The sequence below is a fragment of the Lontra canadensis genome, unplaced genomic scaffold (genome assembly GCF_010015895.1).
Source record: "Lontra canadensis isolate GAN:19392208 unplaced genomic scaffold, GSC_riverotter_1.0 scaffold60, whole genome shotgun sequence".
NCBI classification, from domain to species: domain Eukaryota; kingdom Metazoa; phylum Chordata; class Mammalia; order Carnivora; family Mustelidae; genus Lontra; species Lontra canadensis.
In genome coordinates this window covers 11,668,733-11,696,260 of record NW_022631054.1, presented here as the reverse complement: position 1 = coordinate 11,696,260, position 27,528 = coordinate 11,668,733, and the positions used below count along the sequence as shown (strand labels likewise).

General features: G+C 43.9%; 1 protein-coding gene and 1 long non-coding RNA gene across 2 annotated transcripts; one reads left to right on the top strand and one right to left on the bottom strand.

Annotated features, from left to right (window-relative positions):
• Positions 1-1,828: 1,828 nt before the first annotated feature.
• On the bottom strand, positions 1,829-23,475 carry LOC116879388. The gene is made up of 3 exons (XR_004385011.1): positions 23,376-23,475; positions 14,629-14,635; positions 1,829-1,851 (listed from the first exon to the last, which is right to left on the bottom strand). It is a non-coding gene; the product is annotated as an uncharacterized LOC116879388 (long non-coding RNA).
• PRDX1 (peroxiredoxin 1) lies at positions 14,383-27,423 on the top strand. The gene is made up of 6 exons (XM_032877631.1): positions 14,383-14,438; positions 16,881-16,997; positions 19,821-19,974; positions 20,335-20,457; positions 21,241-21,371; positions 27,068-27,423. The coding sequence occupies exons 2-6, from the start codon at positions 16,892-16,894 to the stop codon at positions 27,151-27,153; spliced, it is 600 nt and encodes a 199-aa protein (XP_032733522.1). The 5' UTR covers positions 14,383-14,438; positions 16,881-16,891; the 3' UTR covers positions 27,154-27,423.
• Positions 27,424-27,528: the final 105 nt, after the last annotated feature.

The following is a 27,528-nucleotide window of genomic DNA, read 5'->3' as shown; positions in this document are numbered from 1 at the left end:
CACGGCTGCACCTCTTACAGAGAGGGCAACCCCGCTCTCCTTTACGGACTAGCTTTTAAGGGCAAAGGCCGTGTGGTTGGGCCTGGCCACGCACAGGTGGCCAATGAAATTGTAGCACACAGAGAAAACTGCACAGTGTTGCTAGGTGACCAACTGCAAGGTGAACAATTTCACCTTGGTTAGGATTGGCGCCCAAAAGGTTCCCAAAGGTCGGGGCCCATACTCCTTGGTAGCTAGGGAGACACTATGCATCCCCCCCACTGATCAGATGTCTCCACCTGGCCTGACCCATCCTTGTATCTGTGCATTGTTACCTGAGGCTGGTTTCCGGGACTTGTTTTTAAGTAAGTCCCCTGGGGGAGGGGGAGCAGGGACAGTTTAAGGGTTAAACAACAAGGTTATTGTTTAACCTCAATGGAAGCCTCTGGCTAAAATATAAAAATATAAAATAGGACCTTAGAGCATGTACAGGTTTTTTATTCTGTGTTGTCTCAGAATTAGAAAAGGACAATTTTGGGGGCGCCTGGGTGGCTCAGTCAGTTAAGTGTCTGATTCTTGATCTTAGCTCAGGTCTTGATCTCAAGCCCTGGCTTGGTGAACCATACATGAAAAGCCGGTTCTTGGCAGGGAATCAGACTTCCACTAGCCTCTTTGGTGAGGTGCCCAAACTGTTCAACCTATGGGATGGCCCTTGCCTCCTATTGCACTCTGGTCTGAAGAGTTCTCAAATTAGCGCCTGCTTGTCAGCCCTGATGTTCCTCTGGGGAAGGTGGAAGGAGAGAATGTGGAGATGCTTCTAGTTGGAGAATTACGGCTTAAAGAAGGCTGAGGGAACTTGACTAAGGGTGCCAGGATTCCCGCTTGTGGTTAGAGGTGTGGCTAAGGCTAGGAATGAATCAGTGAAGCCTTCTTTCCCAAAGGTAAATTAGCTCTTCTTTTCCATCTGTATGCTTTCTCAGAGCCTTTTGTCCTTTGTCTCCCTTTCTTTCCCATCTGTCAGTGGCTGAGTGGCCCTCGGAAGAAGAAGCCAAAGAGTCATTCATTACAAAGGGTGTGAGCCTTTTTAGTCTCAGTATAATCAGTCTCCTAATTGCTATGCTTCTGACAGTCAAGGCATTCTTCTGGAAGCTTTAGCCAAGAGATCTAGAAGTAAAGTATGAATACATAAGTATTTATAAGTAAGTATTCATACTTTACTGGAAGTAAGTTATTTTTTTTCCTGTTTCTGGGCAGAGAAGACCCTACCAGCCAGAACAAATGGGCCAGAAGGTTAGATATGCTAGGAGTCCTCAAGTCATTTATTTGACTTTCTTAGCTCAACCTGGGGGTGAGGTTCTCAACCCACCAATGTGCTTCTCAAAACAACAATGTGTCCCCCAGGGGCGCCTGGGTGGCTCAGTGGGTTAAGCCTCTGCCTTCGGCTCAGGTCATGGTCTCAGGGTCCTGGGATCAAGCCCCGCATCGGGCTCTCTGCTCAGCGCGGAGCCTGCTTCCTCCTCTCTCTCTGCCTGCCTCTCTGCCTACTTGTGATCTCTGTCTGTCAAATAAATAAAATCTTAAAAAAAATAATCAAACAAACAAACAATGTGTCCCCCAGGGCACATTTGGTAATGGGGGGGTATGGTTCGCTACTGGCAACTAGAGGGCAGGATATATATATATTTTTTTAAGATTTTATTTGTTTATTTGACAGACAGAGATCACAAGTAGGCAGAGAAGCAGGCAGAGAGCAAGGAGGAAGCAGGCTCCCTGCTGAGCAGGGAGTCCGATACGGGGCTCGATCCCAGGACCCTGGGATCATGACCCCAGCTGGAGGCAGAGGCTTTAACCCACTGAGCCACCCAGGCGCCCCTAGAGGGCAGGATATTGCTAAACATCCTGTTATGCGCTGGACAGCCCCCCTACCCTCCCAAAAAAGAATTATCCGACTCAAAATACTGATAGCACTGATGTTGGAAATTACTGATAAATGCTTATGTTTATAAGGATTTGGTTTTGAGGGGGTGAAAAAAGATTTGAGTAGTAGTTCTTGAGCATCGTATGGCTAGAGGTAGAAGCCCACTTTAATTGTATAAACATAGGCTGCACATCTGCTGTTAGTCTAGCTTACCGCTATGCCATGGTGGACCCTTGAGCACTTCCCCTTTAATGCTCTGGTCTTGACTATATCTATGCATTCATTCCAGTTCTCCTAAAATTGAGGAGATGGAAGATGGAGGAAGAAAAGAAAATCAACACTTCGATTATTTTTCTAGTTGGGTATGGGTGGGTGAAAACTGGAGTCTAAAATTGTTCAATATCTTAAATATGTACCTCTTTTAAAAAAATATTTATTTGACAGAGAGAGACACAGCAAGAGAGGGAACACAAGCAGGGGAAGTGGGAGAGGGAGAAACAGGCTTACCTCCTGGGCAGGGAGCCGAACTGGGGGCTCAATCCCAGGACCCTGGGATCATGACCTGAGCTGAAGGCAGACGCTTAACGACTGATCCACCCAGGCGCCTGGTGTGTACCTCTTTTAATTATGAATAGCATCTCGGTATAAAATAAGACAATGACAGAAGAATAACAAATACCAAATCATACTTGATTTTATTTTATTTTTGAATGATTTTATTTATTCATTTGTCAGAGAAAGAAAGTGAGTGGGAGAGAGCACAAGTAGGAGGAGCAACAGAGGTAGAGGGAGAAGCAGGCTCCCCACTGAGCAAGGACCCCAATGCAGGGCTCAATCCCAGGACCCTGGGATCATGACCTTAGCCGAAGCCGAAGTCTCTTAAGCGACTGCATGACCCAGGTGTCCCCACACTTGATTTTAAAGTTGGAATCTGGGGCACCTGAGTGGCTCAGTTGGTTGAACTTCTGCCTTCACTCAGGTTATGATCCCAGGGTTCTAGGATTGAGCCCTGCATCGGGGTCCCCGCTCAGCAGAGAATCTGCTTCTCCTTCTCCCTCTGCTGCTTCCCGTGCTTGTACTCTCTCTCTGTGTCAAATGAATAAATAAAATCTAAAAAAACATAAAATAAAAATAAAGTTGGAATCTGAAAATATAGGAATTGGGATATCAGATATACATTTTGTAAGGTTTTATTTATTTATTGAGAGAGAACACAAGCACGGGGAGCAGCAAAGGGAGAGGGACTGACAGGGGGTTCCTAGGATCTGAACAAGGAACTGACAGGGGGTTCCTAGGATCATGACCTGAGCCAAAGGCAGATGCTTAACTGACTGAGCCATCCGGGCACCCCCAATAGTAGGTACTTGATAAACACTAAGCGTCATATAAGCCTGGGCTTCCAGTAAGATCCTCAGAGGTAAAATAATTTCTTCATTTGGTAAAATATTTTGGGATCTGAACATTGGACAGATAAGCTATTACTACTAAGTGACTGAGCTACCCAAGCACTCCAGGATATCAGATTTGTACAAATAAAAACGAAATAAGTAAAAGTCAGTGTAGTCTCAGAAATAAGTTCAGGGGCGCCTGGGTGGCTCAGTGGGTTAAGCCTCTGCCTTCAGCTCAGAAGGATGGGTCATGATCTCAGGGTCCTGGGATTGAGCTCCCCCATCCGGCTCTCTGCACAGCAGGGAGCCTGCCCCCCCCACTCTGATCTCTGTTGAATAAGTAAAAATCTTAAAAAAAAAAAAAGAAGTTCAAATAAAGATTAGGTAATGAGCTAATTGAAATCATTAGTTTTTATTTATTGATTGATTACAAGATTGTATATATGTATGTATTTATTTATTTATTTAATATTTTATTTATTTGACAGACAGCAAGAAAGGGAACACAAACAGAGGGAGAGGGAGAGGGAGAAGCAGGCTTCCCTCTGAGGAGAGAGCCTGATGTAGGGCTCAATCCCAGGACCCGGGGATCATGACCTGAGCTGAAGTCAGACACTTAACCAACTGAGCCACCCTGACGTACTTAAATTTGTTAGTTTTTAAACAAAATTTTGGTGGGGGGGTGTGCAGAGGGAGAGGGAAAAGAAGAGAATCTCAAGCAGACTCCGTGCTGAGTGTGGAGCCTGATGGTCGATCCCATGACCTGAGATCATGAGTTCAGCTGAAAACAAGAGTCAGACACTCAACCAACTGAGCCACCCAAGTGCCCAAAATTCATTAGTTCTTTGATGGACTCAAATCATGGGTTGGAGCCAAGCTCCAACAAATTTTCACACAGATGATGATGATGATGATGATGATGATGATGAAGATAATAAGAGTGATTTCTGTTAAGTACTTACTCTGTAAGAGATAACTCTGTCACACCATTTTCGTGAGGAGAGAACTAAGGCTGAGTGAGGGGAGTTACATGGGATCTCAGTTATCTATGCTTGTGTAACAAACAACACTGGAACTTGGTAAGCAAGCCAAGGCAAGAACAATTCCATTTTATTCTACATGAGGAATACCATAGTTCTATGCAGCTGAATTGCTGCCCCCTTCTAGGGGTCATGGACAGCCCAGAGAGCACCAATATAAGCATCTGGAAGTCAGACATCAAAGAATTGTTTAAGTAAGGGCTCAGGGACTATTAGACCTACTGAAGAAGGGATTCTGGTAATGGGTAGAAGGTTGGATGTTGAGCTTCATGTTTAGTACAGGGCACTGAGGGCAGGGCCTAGAATAGTACATGGCACATGGTGGGAACTTAATTTTAAATTAGTTAACTGTGATTTCTTCCAACTCTGAGAGTCTAGGGCTCTATATTTTTTGAGGATATAACAGTTTATAAGTAAATATTTAATCATGCAAGTAACCAAGAGTTCTAATATATATCACTTCATGAAAGGTCTGCAATACTGAAAGCATTACTACAAACAGGTTTGCTGGGGCACTTGGGTGGCTCAGTGGCTTAAACCTCTGCCTTTGGCTCAGGTCATGATCTCAGGGTCCTGGGATTGGGTCTTGTGTTGGGCTCTTTGCTCAGCAGGGAGCCTGCTTCCCCCTACCTGGCTAGCCTCTCTGTCTCCTTGTGATCTCTGTCAAATAAATAAATAAAATAAAAAAAAAAAAAAAAAAAAACAACCAGAAAAACAAATAGGTTTGCTGTGTTACCCAATTCCAGGGACACTATTCATGGAAAATCAACATAAAGTGAATATCACCTTCCCAAAGCTGTATGACACAGAGCCCCTTATTGTAAATATAAGGCAAGTTTAGTAAAACAAATTGCCACGTCTTGTAAGAGTAGAAGATAAAAACAGTAACTGAGACTTTTTCTAGCATTTCAACATGCTTACATGGCCACATTCAGAATTTTGAGTTTTTCTTTTCAAATTCCATCAAGGTCAGTCACTCTAGTTGCCTATCCAATATCTTTCTTCCTTCCTTTCTTCCTAATAGAATCCCAATTTTATTAGGAGTGGTAACATACCTGACTAATAGACACATTTCCAACCTCCCTTATAGCTAGGAACAGCCATGTGACATAGTTCTGGGAAATACGTAAAACTGAGAGTTTCTGGGAGTGCTTTGCTTCCTCATTATAGTCACCACCCCCTTCTGGCTGCCTTGTCCTTCACCCTGGAATATATGTATACCAACAATATACAGTTGGAAGTAGAGCAGACATTTTGTGACTATAAGATAATCATAAGAATAAAAGCTGTATGCTAGGGGTTTGGATATAGAAAGTTAAAAGAAGGGGTGCCTGGGTAGCTCAGTGGGTTAAGCCTCTGCCCTTGGCTCAGGTCATGATCTCAGGGTCGGTCCTGAGATGGAGCCCTACATCAGGCTCTCTGCTCAGCAGGGAGCCTGCTTCACCTGGCTGCCTTTCTGGCTACTTGTGATCCCTCCCACCCACCCCACCCCCCCGCCGTCCGTGTCAAATAAATAAATAAATAAAATCTTAAAAAAACAAAACACCTTTTGTTGGAACACCTAACTGGCTCAGTCGGTAGAGCATGCAACTCTTGATCTCAGGGTCGTGAGATGGAGCCCCGCATCAGGCTTTCTGCTCAGTGGGGAGCCTGATTCCCCCTCTCTCTCTGCCTGCTGCTCTGCCTACTTGTGATCTCTCTCTCTCTGTCAATAAATATATAAAATCTTAAAAAAAAAAAGAATAAGAAAGAAAGTTAAAAGAAGTCTGCGTTGGGGCGCCTGGGTGTGTCAGTCAAACGTCTGGCTTCAGCTCAGGTCATGATGCAAGGGTCTTGGAATCAAGCCCTAAGTTGGGCTCTGGGCTCAGTTAGGAGTCTGCTCGTCCCTCTGTCTGTACCCCGACTTGTACTCTCCCTCTCTCTCAAGTAAATAGATAAAGTCTTTTAAAAAAGGGTGCCTGGGTGGCTCAGTGGGTTAAGGTCTCTGCCTTCAGCTCAGGTCACAATTCCAGTGTCCTGGGATCGAGTCCCACATGGGGCTCTCTGCTCAGCAGGGAGCCTGCTTCCCTTCCTCTCTCTCTGCCTCCCTCTCTGCTTACTTGTGATCTCTGTCAAATAAATAAATAAAATCTTTAAAAAAAATCTTTTTAATAAAATGGGAAAAATTAATCCCTTATTTGGTTAAGTTTGTTATTTGAGTTTAACTGTTACTTGCAGCTGTGTTCATTTCTTTTTGTTGTTGTTTTCAAAGGCTTTTTTTTTTTTTTTTAAGATTTTTGTTTATTTATTTGACAGACAGAGATCACAAGTAGACAGAGAGGCAGGCAGAGAGAGAGAGGGAAGCAGGCTCCCTGATGAGCAGAGAGCCCGATGCGGGACTCGATCCCAGGACCCTGAGATCATGACCTGAGCCGAAGGCAGCAGCTTAACCCACTGAGCCATCCAGGTGCCCTCAAAGACTTTTTTTATTCGACAGGAAGAGACACAGTGAGAGAGGGGAACACAAGCAGGGGGAGTAGGAGAGGGAGAAGCAGGCTTCCTGCCAAGCAGGGAGCCTGATTCGGGGCTTGATGCCTGGCTTGATCCTAGGCCCCTGGAATCATGACTTGAGCTGAAGGCAAGATGCTTAACGACTGAGCCACCCAGGAACCCCAGCTGTGTTCAATTCTAAGCAATATCATCCTTGATAAGTTTTTCTTAAATTGGTATTGTAGGCCTTTGTGTGTCCCAAATATAATTTTGTAAGTTGAATTCTTTTTTTTTTAAATTTTTTTGTTTAATTTTTTTAATAGATTTTTATTTATTTGACAGACAGATCACAAGTAGGCAAAGAGGCAGGCAGAGAGAGAGAGGAGGAGGAGGCAGGCTCCCTGCCAAGCAGAGAGCCCGATGTGAGGCTCGATCCCAGGACCCCGGGATCATGACCTGAGCCGAAGGCAGAGGCTTCAACCACTGAGCCACCCAGGCGCCCTGTAAGTTGAATTCTTATAAATTTAAGGACTCAAGTGTTCTCTAAGAACTGTTAAATGTAATGTTTTCCTTTTAGGTATAATTTGTTTTTTTTTGCTTTTTTTTTTTTTTAGGATTTATTTATTTGAGAGAGAGCGAGCATGAGCAGGAGGAGCAGAGGGAAAGGGAGAGAGAATGCCAAACGGAATCTGTGCTGAGCAAGCATGGAGCTCAACAGGGGGCTGGATCTTACAATCCCAGGATCTCAAGATCTGAGCCGGAACCAAGACTCTGACCCTTAACCCACCATGCCACTCGGGTACCCCTTAGTGATCATTTATTTTCATTTATTTATTTATTTATTTATATTTAAAAAGATTTTATTTATTTATTTGACAGATAGAGATCACAAGTAGGCGGCAGAGAGGCAGGCAGAGAGAGGGAGGAAGCAGGCTCCCTGCTGAGCAGAGAGCCCAATTCGGGGCTAGATCCCGGGACCCTGAGACCATGACCTGAGCCGAAGGCAGAGGCTTAACCCACTGAGCCACCCATGCACCCTGATCATTTAAAAAAAATAAAACATGTTCTGAATTATCCGGATGTCCTCATAACTGAGTGCTGCCCTGTGATTCTGATTTCCATGATTGTATTTATTATTACAATTACAAGAAAGCGTTTAGCTTTAATGGCATATAGGTTTACCGTTAATGGTTTATAGGCTTAACTTTAATGCTTTATAAATTTACGATAGGCTTTTATTAGGTTAGCAACTCCTAATGTTAAAATGATCACTGTTACAGGACATTTGTTTTATACTCCTACTGAATTGCCTTACTTGCAGTATCTAGTTAGGTATGAAGAAGGGGCAATGGCTGTTCATGAATCAGTTAACTGTGCTTACCGTAGCAACTCAGTGCGGCAATACAACTAATACTTTGTTAAGGGAAGACCAGATGACGTCAAACAACACCTTATGAACAAAGGTTTCATGCTAGTTTAAACAGAGAAAGGTGGTGGGAGAATTGAGTCACCATCACAAGGTGTAGGCAATTATAGGTATGCAGAACCCAGGAGGAGATGCACTGTAGTATTAAGGCCATATTCAGGGAGGGTAGGCTTGCAGGAATCTCATCTTGTATATTTCTTTTTCTTTTTTCCATCTTATATGTTTCAATTTGCAGCAGTTAGCAGCAAGAGTAGTGGTAATTAACAAGGAAAACATTTTCATGAAACAGTTTTTGGTGTTTTTTTTTTTTTAAATTTGAGAGAGAGAGAATAAGAGAGAGAGGAAAGGTCAGAGGGAGAAGTAGGCTCCCCACTGAGCAGGCAGCTCAGTTCGGGACTTACTCCCAGGACTCCAGGATCATGACCTGAGCCAAAGGCAGTAGTTCAACCAACTGAGCCACCCAGGTCTCCTCATGAAACAGTATTTTAAATTATTTCCGGGTGACTGGGTGGCTCAGTCGTAGATTAGGCTTCTGCCTTCAGCGCTGGTTATAATCCTAGGGTCTTAATATCAAGTCCCAGATAGGGCTCCTTGCTCAGCAGGGAGTTTGCTCTCCCTCTGCCTGCTTCTCCCTCTGCCCCTGCTTGTGCTCTCTTGCTCTCTCTCTCTCTCTCTGACAAATAAATAAATAAAACTTTTTTTTTAAAGATTGTATATATTTGACAGAGGGAGATCGCAAGTAGGCAATGAGGCAGGCAGAGAGAGGGGGAAGCAGACTCGCCACTGAGCAGAAAGCCCAATGTGGGGCTCCATCCCAGGATCCTGGGATCACGACCTGAGCTGAAGGCAGAGGCTGAACCCACTGAGCCACCCAGGCGCCCCAGTAAAATCTTAAAAAAAAATAATTTTCAATATTGCATCATGGGGCAATATTGAAATATTAAATATTAGTCTGAATAAAAAGAGTAAAATAAAATTAATGAAAGTTAAATAATTTGATAAATCAGCCCTAACATTGGAGTTCCTCAAGAATATTTTTTCTTTCACAAGGAACTTCATGTTACTAATTGTTTGAGAATACTACTTTAACACAACAGGTGGAGGGAGCTAGATCTGAAAAACTGAGCTGGGAACCAGTGTTTCATCCAGCAAAGAGCTGTACTTACTTGAACTGGCGGAGAAAAAATTTAAGGGCCTCACTTCTAAGAAATAGAGCAAAGTATGATTCATGCAAGCATTTTTTCAGTAGCTGCCTTGACACCAAGCAATTCTTCTAACAAAGCCCCACCTAATGCCTCCAGCAAACAGCAACTTAGTAACATACATATATATTTTTTCCTTTAAAGGATTTTAGAGAAAACTTACTAAGTAAATTTCATGAGTGGCAGCTTGTGTGTCTACTATTTGACTTCTTTTTAAAAAAATATTTTATTTATTTGACAGAGATCACAAGTATGCGGAGAGGCAGGCAGAGAGAGAGAAGAGGAGGCAGGCTCCCCAATGAGCAGAGACCACCCCCCCAACACTCGGGGCTCAATCCCAGGACCCCAGGACCATGACCTGAGCCGAAGGCAGACGCCCAGGTGCCCCACAAGATGCTGTTCTTTTTGAGTTGCTCTTAATTGCTTTTGTCCTTCTTCCTACTCTCATAGAAATTCTCTGAGGTCCTGGTCTTGGCTTACCGTGCTCTACAGGATTTCATTTACTTCCACAGCTTTAAGTAATAGCCCTGATATTGTGAGTGATGTGAACAAATATAATTCATTAATTTATTTAACAGGTATCTATTGTACCAATCGTGATAAGGAACATGCTGCTAAGTATTGATGAACAAGTTTCCACATTTCCAGCTTCCTACTGACCATCTCCCCTTGGAATCCTAGATTCAGTATTCCCCGAAGTGGGGTCTTTATCATCTCCTCCAAACTGTTTCACTGAATGTCTGTGAGTTGTACCACACTTTGCCTAATTTCCCTGGGACTTATCCTTGACTCCTCTCTCTCTCTCTCTCTCTTTTTTTTTTTTTAAAGATTTTATTTATTTACATTACTAGTGAACTTTTTGTACTACCCCAAATACATTATATTGTCTCCTACTGCATTTGCTGTTTTCTCTGCTTGAACTCATCTTTCACTGTTCTTTTTTTTTTTTTTTTAAAGATTTTATTTATTTATTTTACAGACAGAGATCACAAGTAGGCAGAGAGGCAGGCAGAGAGAGAGGAAGAAGCAGGCTCCCTGCTGAGCAGAGAGCCCCCATGTGGGGCTCATCCCAGGACCCTGGGATCATGACCTGAGCCGAAGGCAGAGGCTTTAACCCACTGAGCCACCCAGGCACCCCTCACTCTTCTTCTTTACTCTTTAGTGATCCTTCAAAGTACCTGAATAGATGGTGCCTTATTCATCTTTGTGTGTCTAGCAAAGTACAGATCTCCTGTAACTAGAACAATAAACACGTGCTTAAACCTCCGTGCTGCTGATTCTCCAATCTGTGTCTCTAGGGGTGATCTCTGGACACTGATACCTGGATGTCTAAAGAGCATTTCAGTGCTGTTTACCAAACTGCTTACCTTCTCCATTAAGAAAGGAATTAGTAAGTAATAGCGTGGACTCATGTCATACAGACTGGCCAGACCACAGTATGGCACAACTCCAATAAGCACCATTTACATTTTATAGTCTATATAAACGTCACATTGGCATATTGTACTACATGATGATTCTGCTGCGAGGATGGCCTCTGGCCCAACACCTATTAGCTCTGATTTTTGACAATTACATTCTTTGGTACTTCAGCTGTAAAACTGTATTCAATAAATGTTTTTCATTATTTTTAAACCTCAAACCTACTTCTCCTCCAGTGTTTTCTATGTCTCTGGTGACTGACATTACTCCTTTGTTACCAAGATAAAAAACCAAAGAATCGGGGCGCCTGGGTGGGTCAGTCGTTAAGTGTCTGCCGTCTTGTCTCAGATCATGATCCTAGGGGTCCTGGGATTGAGCCTCTCATTGGGCTCCCTGCTTGGCAGGAAGCCTGCTTCTCCCTCTCCCACTCCCTCTGCTTGTATTCCCTCTCTTGCTGTCCCTGTCTCTGTCAAATAAATAAAATCTTACCAAAAAAAAAAAAGAAAGAAAGAAACCAAGGAATCAGATTGAACTTCCTCCTTTTTCTCGCCTTAAATCCAGTACTAAGGCCTGTAGAGATGTTTTTTCTTTCCTTCTTGCCATCCTGCTGCTAATGTCACATTACAGTTCTGAGACTTCTCTTGTCTGAACCCTTGCATTGGCCTCCCAACCAGTCTCTACTTCTTGCCTGCTAGTCATTATTTTACCTATCACATAGCTGCTAGAATCATTTTTCTAAAACATGGTTCAAACAGGGGTGCCTGGGTGGCTCAGTTGGTTAAACATCTGCTTTCGGCTCAGGTCATGATCCCTAGGTCCTGGGATCGAGCCCCTGTCATGCTCGGTGGGGAGCCTTCTTGTCCTTCTCCCTCTGTCCCTCTTCACGGTTGTTCTCTCTCTCTCTCAAATAAATAATAAAATCTTTAAAATCTTAAAAAAAAAAAAAAAAAACCACGGGCGCCTGGGTGTCTCAGTGGGTTAAAGCCTCTGTCTTCAGCTCAGGTTATAATCCCAGGGTCCTGGGATGGAGCCCCAAGTCAGTCTCTCTGCTCAGCACAGAGCCTGCTTCCCTTCTTCTCTCTCTCTCTGCCTGCCTCTCTGCCTACTTGTGATCTCTGTCATCAAATAAATAAATAATCTTAAAAAAAAAATAGTTCAAATAAGTTAACTTCACCTCTCAAAAATCCTAAGTACATTCCAAAATTAATTAAGCATGCTTCCTAGGCCAGTTACTGTGCTAGGTTCTGGTACTCTACAGATAAGCAGAACAGGTAAAATCCTTCCCAGACTACTGCTAAACAAGGAGGGACAGGAGCTTGTGGGTGGCTCAGTTGTCAAGTAGCTGCCTTAGGCTCAGGTCATGATCCCTGGGTCCTAGAATCCAGGCCTGCATCAGGCTCCTTGCTGGGCTGGAAGTCTGCTTTTCCCTCTTTCACTCTCCCTGCTTGTGTTCCTCTCTTGCTGTGTCTTTTTGTCAAATAAATAAATAAAATCTTCAAACAAACAAGGAAGGACAAATATATGTTTAAACCTAGACATATAGGTAGATACTAGTTCCTGTAGAAGGATAAAAAAGAAAGACCCCTTGCCCCCATTTCCAAGTCTTTGGTGTTCTCTGAGGAAAGAAATTCCACAATCACTTACTTCGACCACAAGTGTTCAACAGATTTCTTGTCTTTTCAGAACTCTGTCCTGGTATTTCAGTTTTTTATTTCCGTGGGGATAGGATAGGCTGTTAAGATTTCCTTGGGCCAGGAGAACTCTCTTGGTTTTTGAATGAGACAAATAAGCCCAAGTGCCCCAGGGGACTGGCACATGGTATTTTTTTGTGGCTGAAATAGGACTGTGTGTTGTTGATTTAACCTGCCCATAGCAATAACCATCCACTATTAAGCTCTGAACTTCTACATTTCCCCTGCTGCCTCTAGAAGGAAATGAATAATGGCCAAATACTTGTTCAGCTCAGGCAGAGAAGGAAAAAAACAAAAAAAAATGACTTATGTTGCTAGATAGGATGATAAATGCCAAAAAATTTTGAGATGCTCAGCCAGCATGACATAGCATGTTCTCATTTATTTATTTTTATTTTTTTTAAAAAAGATTTTATTTATTTATTTGACAGGGGGAGAGACAGTAAGAGAGGGAACACAAGCAGGGGGAGCAGGAGAGGGAGAAGCAGACTTTCTGTTCAGCAGGGAGCCCAGTGCGGGCTGGATCCCAGGACCCTGGGATCATAACTCCAGCCCAGGGCACATGATTAATGACTAAGCCACCTAGGCCCCCTAGGTTCCCATTTCTTAGCCTGCTATAATGTACAAGGGAGTTAATAGGAGGGTGGTGGTCAGAGCCGTCATGGGGTCAGAAAGGGGATATAGTATGTTTATTACATACTCCTATTTTGTATCAGGTGCTCTCTTGTGTCTTGGGGACACAGAGATGGGTGTAACCCAAACCTTACTTTCCAGAAAGTCAGTCTAGCAAGAAAAGGTAGGCATATAAATATGTAGAATAGCTTAAGACCTATTTTGTAGAGTTTCTGGCAACATAGGATATTTAGGGGCACAAATTCTGGGGATGAGCAAAAGCCAGAATAGCTTCAGAGGAATTCTGGGGATGAACCATGGTCAGGAACAGTTTCAGAGGAAGTAATGCTTCAGCTGAGTCTTCAAAGACATTTTCTCTAGGCCAACTAGGAGGGATCGGATTTTTCATATTTGAACAAAAGCGTGAAGTCTTGAAACAGCAACGCATTGTTCTGTGTGTTAAAATCAATCTAGGAGCAAGAAAAGTTACCTTTTCTAACGTATAATAAGAACTCAGAATTGTGCTAAGTAATCAACAGAGATGATCCGGAAGAATTAACAGTATTCCCATTTTACAGGTGAGAAGAGTAAAAGCTCTTGCCTGAAGGCCACACATACAATGACATTGAGTTTTAACTCAGGAAACTGACTACAGAGCCCCAATTTTTTAAACCACAAACCAGAGGAGTGAAACGAGCAGATTTCAGAAATATTCCCCCTAGCAGCTTTGGAAATAGCGGGGTGGGAGAAGGAAAGCTGCAATCCTGTAAATCAGAATAATGAGGGAGGTTGTCTAAGTACTGAGACAGCACTCGGGTAGAGGCTGCGGGGATCGGGGTGGTGTATTTGAGAAATGCTTGGATAGTTTCAGTGCTTGTGGTGTGGATTAGACGTGATCCTCCGTGGAGCAACAGGGCCATTACCCTGGTCTGGGCCTTGAAGGGAGGACAAACAGGGGGCCTCCCAAAGAGATTGCCAGATTAACCGAGGCGGTTGGTTTTGGAGATGGACGCCCTGGGCCCTCCGACCCCAGCCGTTGGCAGCATGCAGGGGTATCCGTGTCTTCGGTGCCTGAGCCCGCCCAGAGGTAGGGAAAGTGCTGAGTCACTCTGGCGGGGCGCGTTGGCTCGGGGCGGGGCTCGGACCAGATCCCCCTCCTCTCTCCTCCTCCTGCACCCCCGGCCCGCTCTGACTCTCGCGAGAGCCCTACAGGCTATAAAGGCAGCGCCCCGCGCACCATCTTACGCGTCTTCTTACTGGCTTATCTTCGGCGTTTTTGTTCGTGGAGCGGGTGAGAAAGTTTCCTCATACGGCGGTCGTCGTCTTTTTCTCATTGTTCTGGGGTCCCACCCTCCCACCCTGCTCCCCTTGGGTGCTGTGACGGGGGAGGTGGCTGGGCGAGATGTGACGCTCGAGAGTGGTTAGGCGGTACGCGCACCCTCCCGGCGGCCTCCCTTACGGACGCGGGGACCTGTTTAAACCCTTAGGCTAACGTCGGCTCGAGTTTTCCTCCTCTCCCGGCAACCCGAGCACAGGGCGCTTGCTTATTGGTTTGGCGTGGAGGCCGGGCAGACTTGTGGTAGTGGTGGGCTCTCCTCAGTTAATCTTCCGGGCAGGTTCGGGAACCTTCTAGAATGGACCTGGAAACTGACCTGAGGCTACCCGCCCGACGTGTGGTAGAGGTGAAGGCTGTTGCTGGTCTCGACCTGTGGCTAGATGAGTTTCAGATGTTGTGCCCTTTTCTGGCTTTATTTTTTTTTGTGTTTGCGGAATAGGGAGTGTGGTGATCACAAATCCGTCTGTGAAGACTGCGGCTTGCTTTTTTTTTTGGGGGGGGGTACTTTCCGAAGTGTTACTGTGGGGTCGATAATGGGAGCGGCAGGAGGGAACCTGAAGTCGGTTTTGGGGGGGTGTGGCTCTCGCCATGAAAGTTAGGGCTGGTTCACCGAGGCCCACGCTGCCTTGAGGTCCAACGGCTTTGATCCCGCTGAGTTGGACTTAAGTGGACGTGGGGACCACCTCGAAAAGCAGGTTTGGACTAAAAGGTGGTTTATGTTAGGGTCACACTCTATACATTTGGTCACCAAATTGTAACTTGATGTATTAGTGTTTTTGGTCTGTTAAAGGTGTTAAGCAGTAGAAAGTTCGTAATAATCGATGATTACGATGATTTTTTTGGTTGTAGTATTATGTACCAAAGACTATCGGAACATGGAAGACTAGCTTCTTGGGTCTTCAAACTGATGGATTAGTGGTTTACATCTTAACTCCCTGTCTTTATGTTGACCTGGCTGAATCCAGTGTAGCATTGCTTTTTAGCAGTGAGTATTTTAGGTTTTTTTACTCCCCTTACAGTAAGGTGTTTTTTTTTTTTTTTTAAGTAATTTCTAAACCCACCATGGGGCTGGAACCCATAACCCTGAGATCAAGAGTCACATGTTCTCCAGCTGAGCCAGCCAGGCTCCCCAGCAATAAATAGACTTGTTGTTCTATTTACTGTTGATCCGGAATCCTGGCAGAAACCCGTTTTGAAAGTACTGCTAGAGCTTAAACACAACTGCTAAGGTTTTGTAATTGAGCAGATGCCAGAATCCTGGTTTTGTGTCTTGAAAAGTTGGATGGGCTTTAGCTTTAGGGTGGTTTTGGTCTCCGGCAGGTGGACCTGGAGAAAGGTCAAGTGTGTTTCCTGAATTATGAAGGCAGATGAAGATGCACTATAGGGAAAGGGCAACATGACCACTTTAGAAATCAGATGTTCTTTTCGTGGCAATGTTCGTTTGGGCTCAGCTCAGGTTTGAGGCTGAATCTTCCTCTGTGCTGCTTTTTGTGTAATGAAAATAGAGGAAAATGCTTTTTCACGGATGATAGTAAAGAAAGTAATAGAGGTTACTTATGTTTTAAAAAATTGCTTTCCTTTTTTAAAGTTTTTTAAATTTATTATTTTTCTTAAAGATTTTTATTTATTTATTTGACAGAGAGAGATTACAAGTAGGCAGAGAGGCAGGCAGAGAGAGGAAGGGAAGCAGGCTTCCTGCTGAGCAGAGAGCCCGATGCGATGCGGGGCTCAATCCCAGGACCCTGGGATCATGACCTGAGCCGAAGGCAGAGGCTTAACCCTCTGAGCCACCCAGGCGCCCCAAAATTGCTGCTTTTCAATGAAAACAAAAGCTAATACGAGATACATTTTTTATTTTGAGAGAGTGACCCTGAGAATGAAGGGGAAGAGGGGAGGAATGGGGGAGTGGAAGAGAGAATCACAACTGTAATCTCAGACCTGAGATTAGGAACCCAGCCCAAATCAAAACTCAGGGATGCTGGGGCGCCTGGGTGGCTCAGTGGATTAAGCCTCTGCCTGCGGCTCAGGTCATGGTCTCAGGGTCTTGGCATCCTGTCTCAGGGTCCTGGGATTGCTTAGCAGGGAGCCTACTCCCCCCCCGCCCCCCCCGCCCCGCACCTCTGCCTACTTGGGATCTCTGTTGAATAAATAAAATCTTAAAAAAAAAAAAAGTGCTGAAAAGCTTGAGCCACCCACATGCTCCTTTAGTGTCTGATCTCTGTTCAGAAGTTGGAAAGCTCAGTTTATGCATCATACCCATATAAAAATTAATGTGTATACTAAGGTCACTGGACAATTTTTTTATCATTCTATAGCTAAGTCTCTAAGTTGAAGGGTGTTACCTAGAAGAATAAGTAAGGCTTGTTTCCAATTCACTTCCTCTTTTATATTTTCCAGTCAATAGCAAGATGTCTTCAGGAAATGCCAAAATTGGGCATCCTGCCCCCAACTTCAAAGCCACGGCTGTTATGCCAGATGGCCAGTTCAAAGACCTCAGCCTATCTGACTACAAAGGTAAGAGTAATAACAATAGATTTGTAAAAGTGGAATTTTTACAATCTAGGATGGCTCATTAGATTTCTGTATCTCAGTTAGACTTGATTGTAAAATGATTTACATATCCTACCTAGGTCACAGTCTTAGGGTAGGAGGCTGTTGCCTTCCTGATGAAGTAGTGATTACCAACTGTGATCACTGATAGATACTTGAGAGTCAGACTGCTTATGGAAAAAGCCCATGCTTCATTATGCCTGGACATAACTACCTTAATTATTTCTTAGAACTCCTCAATTATATTACTGTTTTAGGGGATAATTCTTGTTATGTCATTGAAAGCTCAAGTCTTTGGAGCGTAAGCTGTTCAAGTTTATGAAACATCTATGTCAGAGTTGCTGTATCATTAGGGAGAGGCTTAGGCACATTCCCTTGACTCTTAGCCCCAGGAGAAGAGTTGATGTTGCATTTGGGACCGTTCTCTTCCCTGTGATCATTTAATGCAGGCACTTGGTCAGCTCTGATGAGGGTATTCCTTTGTTTTTGCAGTCCTGGAACAGTAGGGTTTTTTTGGGTTAGTTGGTTCATGGAGATTTCCTTGAAGTACAAACCTGAAACTCGGGTGTAAAGTGTACCTTTTTTACTGGTGTAGTAATTAGTTCCTGGACTCAGCTTTTGGGTAGAACATGTGACTAAGGTTTCCTAACACATCACACTTGTTTGGAATGAGAAGCAGTTAAGAGGGGCCCTATGGAGGGAAGCTCCTGGCAAACAAGGTAAGTAGCACCACAGGGAGGTGACCCTGGCCCAAGGGTAAAGGCATAAGGTTTAGAAGGAGCTGTTCTTTGTCCTCCAGGGCTTGACCTGCTGAGGCTTCATGGTGCTTGTTAGGTAAAGCCCTGGAGAGGGTTAGATGAGTGAGTTGCTAGTGATTTGGTTTTCAGAGTAAATGTCAAAAGGAGCAGCTTATTCTGACTTTAGACATTGCTGCTGCCTGGAAACCAGTGAATATTTGGAACTCTTTAAATAACTCAAGCCTGTTAGTTGTGGTGAGTGGCTGCTTGGCTGGTTGAAGATCTACTTCCACTGGTAATCTGAGTGACTTCAGCAAAATTTAAACTAGAGATCTTGTTATACCTTACTAGGACTTTGGGAACTTTGCCTCAAGAAATTTTTCTTGTCCAGTTAGGCTTGTTAGGAACAGGTTTATGGTGATTTAGATGATGACTTAAACCTTGTGTCCACAGTTATTGTGGTTCATTGTGGAAGAAGTGCCAAAAGCCCTGGTTTCCTCTTTTTTGGTCTCTTGAATGACTTGCAGCACAGAATTCAGCAGTTGAGCTCTTTCTGTGCATTCATTGTATGCATTGGCATTTACTAGTAGGTAATTTCATCCTAGGTTTTGCTTTCCTTTATTGGAGAACTTAGTGTTTGCTAATTTTAACTATCTAGAGATCAAAATCATACTGAACAGTGTTCATCTTATAATTGGCAGCTAATGGGGAGGCAGGAAAATAAAGCTTAGAACTGAAAGAAAGTCTTTTCATGCAAGTTTTCCTACCATAAGAAGTTCTAGAAGTAGCTGCTAGGAAACCTTTGTGTTGAATCTAGGCATTTGGCAGTTTGTCTACCATCGGCTTAAAAAGACTTTTTCATAGGAAAAGGTCTTTTTTTTTTTTTTTTTTAATTTTTCTTGTGATGAGAACTGTGTTTAAAGATTTTATTTATTTATTTATTTTTGAAAGATTTTATTTATTTATTTGACAGAGATCACAAGTAGGCAGAGAGGCAGGCAGAGAGAAAGGAGGAAGCAGGCTTCCTGCTGAGCAAAGAGCCCAATGTGGGGCTCGATCCCAGGACCCTGGGATCATGACCTGAGCCGAAGGCAGAGGCTTAACCCACTGAGCCACCTAGGTGCCCCAAAAGATTGATTTAAGAGCAAGAGTATGCTTGCCTGTGGGAGGGAGGGAAGGAGGGGAAGAATCTCTGGACCCTCTTCCGTGGGATGAGTCCACCTTGAAATCATGACCTGACCTGAAATCCAAGAGTTGGGTGCTCAACACACCGAGCCATCAGGGTGCTTCAAGATTTTAAGTAATTTCTTTCTTTCTCTTTTTTTTTTTTTTTTTTTTAAGATTTTATTTATTTATTTGACAGATCACAAGTAGGCAGAGAGAGAGAGAGGGGGAAGCAGGCTCCTTGCTGAGCAGAGAGCCTGATGTGTGGGACTCGATCCCAGGACTCTGGGATCATGACCTGAGTGGAAGGCAGAGGCTTTAACCCACTGAGCCACCCAGGTGCCCCGAGATTTTAAGTAATTTCTTTTTTTTTTTTTTTTTTTTTTAAGATTTTTATTTATTTATTTGACAGAGATCACAAGTAGGCAGAGAGGCAGGCAGAGAGAGTGAGGGGGAAGCAGGCCCCCAGCCGAACAGAGAGCCTGATGCAGGGCTCGATCCCAGGACCCCTGGGATCATGACCTGAGCCGAAGGCAGAAGCTTTAACCCACTGAGCCACCCAGGCGCCCCGATTTTAACTAATTTCTAAACCCAGCGTGGGGCTCAAGCTCAGAACTCCAAGATAAAGAGTTACCAGGGGCATATCGGTTAAGCATGACTCTTGATTTCAGATCAGGTTATGATTGCAGGATTGTGAGATGGAGCCCCATGTTGGGCTCTGTGCTGGGTGTGGAGTCTGGTTAAGATATTGTCTCCCCTTCTCTCTGCTTCCCACTCCCTCCCCCACAGAGCCGTGCACTCCACCTGGTGCCCCTTGGTTTTTTTTCTTTGTAAAGCAAGGAAGTGTGTTTCAAAGGCAAACTTCTGGTTCTTTCCTTCCCCCTAGGAAAATATGTTGTGTTCTTCTTTTACCCTCTTGACTTCACCTTTGTGTGTCCCACGGAGATCATTGCTTTCAGTGACAGGGCAGAAGAATTTAAGAAACTCAACTGTCAAGTGATTGGTGCTTCTGTGGATTCTCATTTCTGTCACCTGGCATGGTAAATTTCTTGGTCGATTTTGCCTGTGAACTTTGAAAAAGTAGCAGCTGGAAGTGGGGGGGCTTTGACAGTAGACTTGTTGAAGTATTGTCTTCTGGCTTCTGATGGAAGGGATTGCAAAGGCTCTGACTTTCTCCTTTTGCTCTCTTATACCTGGCAGCAGAGGAGCAGCAGCTTGGGTTGCATTTGAGTGTACTCTGGTGACCTTAAGTGTATCTTCAGGCACTCAATTTCCTTGGGAAAAGGTTTGGTCTTGGGGGGGGGTAAGATTAGGAATGCTAAAAGAGGGAAGGAATAGATAACAAAAAACTACAGAAGAGTTTGAGTGAATGTGATATGTATATGTGCTTTTTGCTTTAGGATCAACACACCCAAGAAACAGGGAGGACTGGGACCCATGAACATTCCCTTGGTATCAGACCCCAAGCGTACCATTGCTCAGGACTATGGAGTCTTAAAGGCTGATGAAGGCATCTCGTTCAGGTATATGCCTGCCAGGGGCTGATATTCCAATAAAACTACCTGATTGACTTGAGGGAATTTTGGAGAAAGGTAGGGCCCTGATCTGTAGACTCTGCTCTTTTCATTGTTGTGTGTGTGTGTGGTTTTTTGTTTGTTTGTTTGTTTGTTTTTTAGATTTTTATTTATTTGACAGGGATAGAGCCAGAGAGTACAAAGTGTGGGGGGAATGGGAGAGGGAGAGGCAAGGCTCCCCATGGAGCAGGGAGCCCGATGGGGGCTTGATCCCAGGACCCTGGGATTAAGACCTGAGCTGAAGGCAGACACTTAGCAGACTGAGCCACCCAGGCACCCTTTTTGTTTATTTTTTTAATACTTCTTAAAAATTTCTCTCCGTACCTTATGTGGGGCTTGAACTCGAAATCCTGAGATACGAGTTGCACATTTCGCTGACTGAGCTAGTCAGCCACCCCCATCACTGTATGTAATAAAGCATACAGGATGATGATCTCATTTCATTCATTTTCTTTCCTTCCTTTTCTCTCTTCCTCCTCCTCCTCCTGATTCCCTTTCTCCCTCCCTCCACACCCAGTGTGGGGCTCTAACCCACAACTCCCAAAATCCAAGAGTCACACCTTCTGACCGAGCCAGCCAGGTACTCCTTGTTTCATTCTTTATGTAGGAAGACAAAGTCAGTGCAAGTCTGGAAGGCCAGCACATTTTCATTCCCACTGCATCTCTGTTCTAACAAAGTAGTTTCTAAACCTGTACTGCATGTCTCTCAAACCTTTAATCTCCTCTTCCCAGGGGCCTCTTTATCATTGATGATAAAGGCATCCTTAGGCAGATCACTGTAAATGACCTACCTGTTGGCCGCTCTGTGGATGAGACTCTGCGACTGGTTCAGGCCTTCCAGTTTACCGACAAGCATGGGGAAGGTAAGCCAATCTACCTGGTGACTTTGACAACAGAATTGTGGTAGAATAGGAAAGATGGCAGGAAAAATGTCTACGAGAGGAAAACATGTCTACAAGAAATAAACTAGTGAATTGTAGGGTGAGATAATGGAAAAGCCTGGGGAGGGAACTATATATAAAGGCTGTTTGTTCCAGCTGTATTGTCCCTGCTTCTGCCCTGCTCATTTAGATTCACTGCTGCAGCTTTTAACTTACTAAAGGAAAGGAGTATAGGAGGATCCTCATAGATGTGTATAAAGGCAAAACAAAAGATGGGAGAATTCCATAGATAGGGCATGCCATTCTTGACTAGTGTTTAAATTTTTATTTTAAGATTTTATTTATTTTTTAAACTTTTTTTTTTTTTTTTTTGAAATTGATTTGATAGAGATCAGAAGTAGGCAGAGAGGGAAGCAGACTACCTGCTGAACAAAGAGCCTGATGGGGCTCTATCCCAGGACCCAAGCCAAAAGCAGAGGCCTAACCAACTGAACCACCCAGGCACCCTTTTTATTTATTTGACAGGAATGTAAGCAGGGGAGTAGAAGAGGGAGAGAAGCAGGCTTCTTTCTGAGCAGGGAGCCTGATGGGGGCTCAAGCCCAGGATCCCAGGATCATGACCTGAGCTGAAGGCAGCCATTTAATGTCTGAACCACCCAGGCGCCCCCCACCTCCCTTAAGATAACCTATGACTAGTTTTGAATTTTGGAAAATAAAAGGACTTAAGATAACTTGCCCAAAGACTAGACAGATACAGCTGTAATGCATTTATATCTTAAAAAAAAATTTTTTTTTAAAGATTGATTTGAGACAAAGAGCATGTGGAGGAGGGAGGATGGGTAGAGAGAGAGAAAAGCAGACTACGTTGAGCAGGGAGCCCCTGAGATCATGACCTGAGCTGAAGGCAAAGCTAAACCAATGGAGCCACCCAGGCCACCCCTGTTTTTATCATCTTCTTCTTCTTTTTTTTTTTTTTTTTTTTTTTTAATATTTTATTTATTTATTTGTCAGAGCAGAAGCACGGAGAGCTGCCGGCAGAACAGGCAGAGCAGGCAGATGAGAGAAACAGGCTCCCTGCTGAGCAAGGAGCCAGATTCGGGACTCAATCCCAGGACCCTGAGATTATGACCTGAGCCGAAGGCAGACGCTTAACAGACTGAGCCACTCAGGCGTCTCTGTTTTTATCATCTTAAATTACACTGTATTGTAGTGTGGTACTTAAAATCTGGAAATAACCAAATTATATAAGTGTTTATGTAAAAAAAAAATTTAAGATTTTATTTATTTATTTGACAGAGACCTCACAAGTAGAGAGGTGGCGGGGGGAAGCAGGCTCCCTGCTGAGCATTGAGCCCGATGTGGGGCTCGATCCAGGACCCTGGGATCATGACCGGAGCCAAAGGCAGACACTTAACTGAGCCACCCAGGTGCCCCATGTAAAATTTTTTTGAGAAGTTAGGGCTAGGATGTTTGGAGATGAAATATCTAGGTTCTCCTTTAGGTGTTTGAGGTAAAAATCCTGTTTCTTTTATAAGTTATTCTAAAATCTACACATTACCAAGCAGTTTGAACTTGCGAGTTTTTATCTAGCATTTGTTAGAGTGTAGGTCTTCTTTTTCTAATTCTGGAGCACTAGTATTTTCCTCATATTTTCATTGTTTTGTGATAAAGTACTGAACCACTTGATCCCAACTTTTTTTTTTTTTTTAAAGATTTTATTTTTATTTATTTGAAACAGAGAGATCACAAGTATGCAGAGAGGCAGGCATAGAGAAAGAGAGGGGAAAGCAGGCTCCCTGCTGATGCGGCCTCGATCCCAGGACCCTGAGGTCATGACCTAAGCCGAAGGCAGAGGCTTAACCCACTGAGCCACCCAGGCGCCCTTGATCCCAGCTTTGGAGTTAGTAAGGCTGTAGCTTTTTGACCCCCTCCCCCCATTGGTATATAGTTGTTGCTGGACTGAGATAACCTTACCCTAACTAAGACTTAGTTTTTAAGGACTTAGGTCATGAGGCTGTTAAGTGCTGGGTAATTGGGGGAATGGAGATCTTGAACCCCATAACCTCCCAAGCTCGATGCAATTGGGGACAAAATAGTTGGGATCAAGTGCTACTGAGGTAAGATGAAGTATGTAGATGTACTTGGATGAATTGGCCTTACTGCATCTCATTTTCTTTCTCTAGGTGATAAATCGTTCAGACTAGTTTTCTAAGGCTCATGTCCTCTCTCATATTAGGATACAGAATATGGAAGTTGTTAAGAGTCTGAATTAGTGGTGTCTGCTTGGGGGACCTGAAAGTGGTGCTTTTGCTAGAGTTGGAGGCTAATAGGGATTAGTGAGTGATATCCGAAGGCACCCTTTGTAGAAGTGAGTGTGGGCTTTACCTTAAGCACATTGAAGGAGCAGATGGTTCCTGACACTGCCCCCTGGTGGGGGATGAGATTCAGCACAAAGAAAGGAGGAGTTAGGGAATGGCGAAAGTTTTCGTAGCACCTGCATGTAGCCTAGGCTTTTGAATCCGCTTTCATAACTCTGAAGCTTGCTTCTTCAGACTCTTGGTCTCTTCAGCTTCCCATCCCACTAGAGCAGGCACAGCTGTGTGTGCAGCCTTTATGGCTTATATGAAGGCTAATGCTTGAGAGCCTATGAATACCAGGCACGCCAAAGTACTTTTTAAAAAAAAAAATTGTACTTATTTGACAGGGAGATAGAGAGTACAAGTAGGCAGAGCAGCAGGGAGAGGGAGAAGCAGGCCCTCTGCTGAACATGGAGCCCGATGTGGGACTCGATCCCAGGACCCAGGGATGATCTGAGCCAAAGGCAGACGATTAACTGACTGAGCACCCAGGCACCCCTCTGAAGTACTTCGCATGTATTATTTATTCTACATACCAATTTTTATTGAGGTATAATTAACTCCGTTTTTAGGTGTACAACATAATTAATTAAAAAATTTTTTTGAGTGGTGGGAGAGAGAGAGCATGAGAAGGGGGGAGGGTCAGAAGGAGAAGCAGCCTCCCACTGAGCTTGGGAGCTGGGTACGTACTTGATTTTGGGACTCCAGGATCATGACCTGAGCTGAAGGCTGTCGCTTAACCAACTGAGCCACCCATGTGCCCCCATAATGATTCAGTTTCATTTGTGTATTTCTATTTCCTATATTTCCTATTTGCTTTCCAAGTTTTTATTTAGATACCAGATAGAGTAATAATTAGTTTCAGGTGTAGAATTTAGTGATTTCATCACTTAGAAGATACTAGTGGTCCTCACAAGTGATCTCCTTAACACCCATCAACCATTTAACCCATGCCTCCCCCCCCACTGTAACCCTCAGTTTGTTCCATGTAATGAAGAGCCTACATTGATTTCGAGGACGCATAAACCTATACTTAAACATAGCACAAACTCATAGTAAATGTTGAAATTGGGATCCAGATTCATAACCATCTTTTTTTTTAGGTAATGTTGAAAAAAATTGTTTAGGGCTCTCTGTGTTGGAAGTTCTCATACTGAGGTTACTGTCGAGTGATGCCATTTTCTCCTTGGAGAGTCATGGTATTTCAATTGTATTTTAAAGGTGATTTATGTGGGACTCAACTATTTTTTCTGGCCTCCATATTCTGAAAAAACCACTGCTGCTGGATAGGAGTGAAACATCCAAGTGTGGGTCTTCTCTGTCTTGTCACTGATAAAACTGGCACATAAACTAATTTTATTTTTTTTTAATTGATAACTTTTTAAAAATTTTGTTAAAGATCCCTGGTGGAGGGGAAGGGGCAAAGGGAGAGGGATAAGCAGACTCCCCACTGAGTAGGGAGCACTTAAAAGCTAGGCTCAATTCCTGGACTCCGGGATCACGACCTGAGCCGGAGGCAGCCACTTAACCAACTGAGCCACCCAGGTGCCCCATGAATTTCTTTTTTTAAAGGTTTGTTTATTTATAAATAAATAAAGGGGGGTGGGGAGGGTGGGGGTGGAGGTAGGACAGAGGGAGCTAGAATCTGAAGGAGACCACTGCTGGGGGTCGGTGGCGGGCATCCCAAGACACATGAGATCATGACCTGAGCTGAAACCAACCAAGAGTTGGCTGCTCAACTGATTGAGCCATGCAGGCGCCCTTGACTTAATTTTTTGTAGGTGGTGTGAAGTAGGGGTCTGCCTTCATTCTTTCGCTTGTGGAAATCCAGCTGGTCCTAGCAACATTTGTTGAAGAGCATTCAAGAGTTTTTTTTCCCCCCAATAAAATTTTAAATTTTTTATTAACATACAATATTATTAGCCCCAGGGATACAGGTCTGTGAATCGCCAGGTTTATACACTTCAATAGCATTCAACCATAGCACATACCCTCCCCAGTGTCCATAACCCAACCACCCTTCCCTTACTTTCTCCCCCCAGCAACCCTCCCATTCGTTTTGTAAGATTAAGGGTCTCTTGGGGCGCGTGGGGATGGCTAAGTGGGTTAAGGCCTCTGCCTTTGGCTCGGGTCACGATCTCAGGGTCTTGGGGTCAAGCCCCGCATCGGGCTCTCTCTGCTCAGCGGAGAGCCTGCTTCTCTGCCTACTTTGATCTCTGTTTGTCAAATAAATTTAAAAAAGAAATCTTAAGAAAAAAAAGTCTCATGGTTTGTCTCCCTCCTGGTCCATCTTGTTTCATTTTTTCTTCACCCCCTCGAGCCCCCCACTTGGCCTCTCAAATTCTTGATACCAGGGGATCATAAGATAATTGTCTTCCTCTGATTGATTTATTTCGCTCAGCATAATAACCCTTAGTTCCATCCACGTCGTTGGAAAAGGCAAGATTTTCTTTCTTTTGATGGCTGCATAGTATTCCTCTGTGTGTGTGTGTGTGTGTGTGTGTGTGTACACACACACACCACATCATCTTTATCCATTCATCTGTTGATGGATAGGTTCTTAACATAGTTTGGCTTTTGTGGACATTGCTGCTCTAAACATTCAGGTGCATGTGCCCCTTTGGATTACCACATTTGTATCTTTAGGTAAATAGTAGTGCGATCGCTGGGTTGCAGGGTAGCTCTGTCTTCAACTTTTTGAGGAACCTCCATGCTGTTTTCCAGAGTGGTTGCATCAGCTTGCATTCGCATTGAAGGTTTTTTTAAAAACATGTGTGAAGCATACATGAAACTAAATGCCTATTCACCCACTATCTACTGTTTTTATTTTAAAGAGTTTATTTTTTTTTGACGGAGACACAGCAAAAGAGGAGGAACACAAGCAGGAGGAGAGGGAGCAGCAGGCTCAATCCAAGGATCCTGGGATCATGACCTGAGCCAAAGACAGACGCTTAACGACTTAGGCACCACACTGATGAATCTTATATTGTTTTGTCATGATACTTCAGACAGATTATTTCTAGAACAAGGCATAAAATCGAAGCTGTTACTTGCTTTTAAATTTCAGGTGCTCTACATGAATAAATTTAGGTGTAATAGTATTAGGGCTGTTTTGAGGATTAAATTACATGTTTATAGTTAGCCTTGCACTGAAAGGCTGGAATGATTTCAGACTGTCGCATAGGCTTCTGGTTCTGGTATGTTCAGCCTAGCCTCGTAAGGGATCAGATTTGGTATTGAGCCCTTTGTCTCCATTTGTTCATGGGAGGAAGGTGGAGCTCATGATTGAGCAGGGTTATTAACAATACTTATCTCTTGCAGTGTGCCCAGCTGGCTGGAAACCTGGCAGTGATACCATCAAGCCTGATGTCCAGAAGAGCAAAGAATATTTCTCTAAGCAGAAGTGAGCGTCGGGCCATTTTAGGGCTGGGCTGTAGTGGGTGGCCATGAAAACAAAATCTCTTTTGTACTATTGTTATGCTTAAAACACAAGACTTTAGACTTTGTGCAGATGTGGTATGGGATGGGACAGGCTTTTCCTGCAGGGGTGGGGAGTCCAGCCTTTCTTCCTCTGGAGAGAATGGCCTGAACTGTGTTACAGGGCAGGCCAACTGTGATGTACAGTAGTAGGGCAACACTTTCGATCTTCTGTTGTTTCTATTAAACTTGAACTGAGACTGTGTTTGATTCTTCATGGGGGGGTGCTACTTTTGATTTGGGGAGGAATTTACGCTCTGCTTTCCCTTTTTTAGGAGAAAATGAGGGTGAGAGCTTCAGAATAA

Excerpts from the sequence above, each read along its gene's own strand:
- PRDX1 (XM_032877631.1), top strand. The coding sequence starts at position 16,892 with ATGTCTTCAGGAAATGCCAAAATTGGGCATCCTGCCCCCAACTTCAAA. Across the intron at positions 20,458-21,240 it reads GATGAAGGCATCTCGTTCAG|GGGCCTCTTTATCATTGATG; the intron begins GTATATGCCTGC and ends TCCTCTTCCCAG. Across the intron at positions 21,372-27,067 it reads TACCGACAAGCATGGGGAAG|TGTGCCCAGCTGGCTGGAAA; the intron begins GTAAGCCAATCT and ends TATCTCTTGCAG.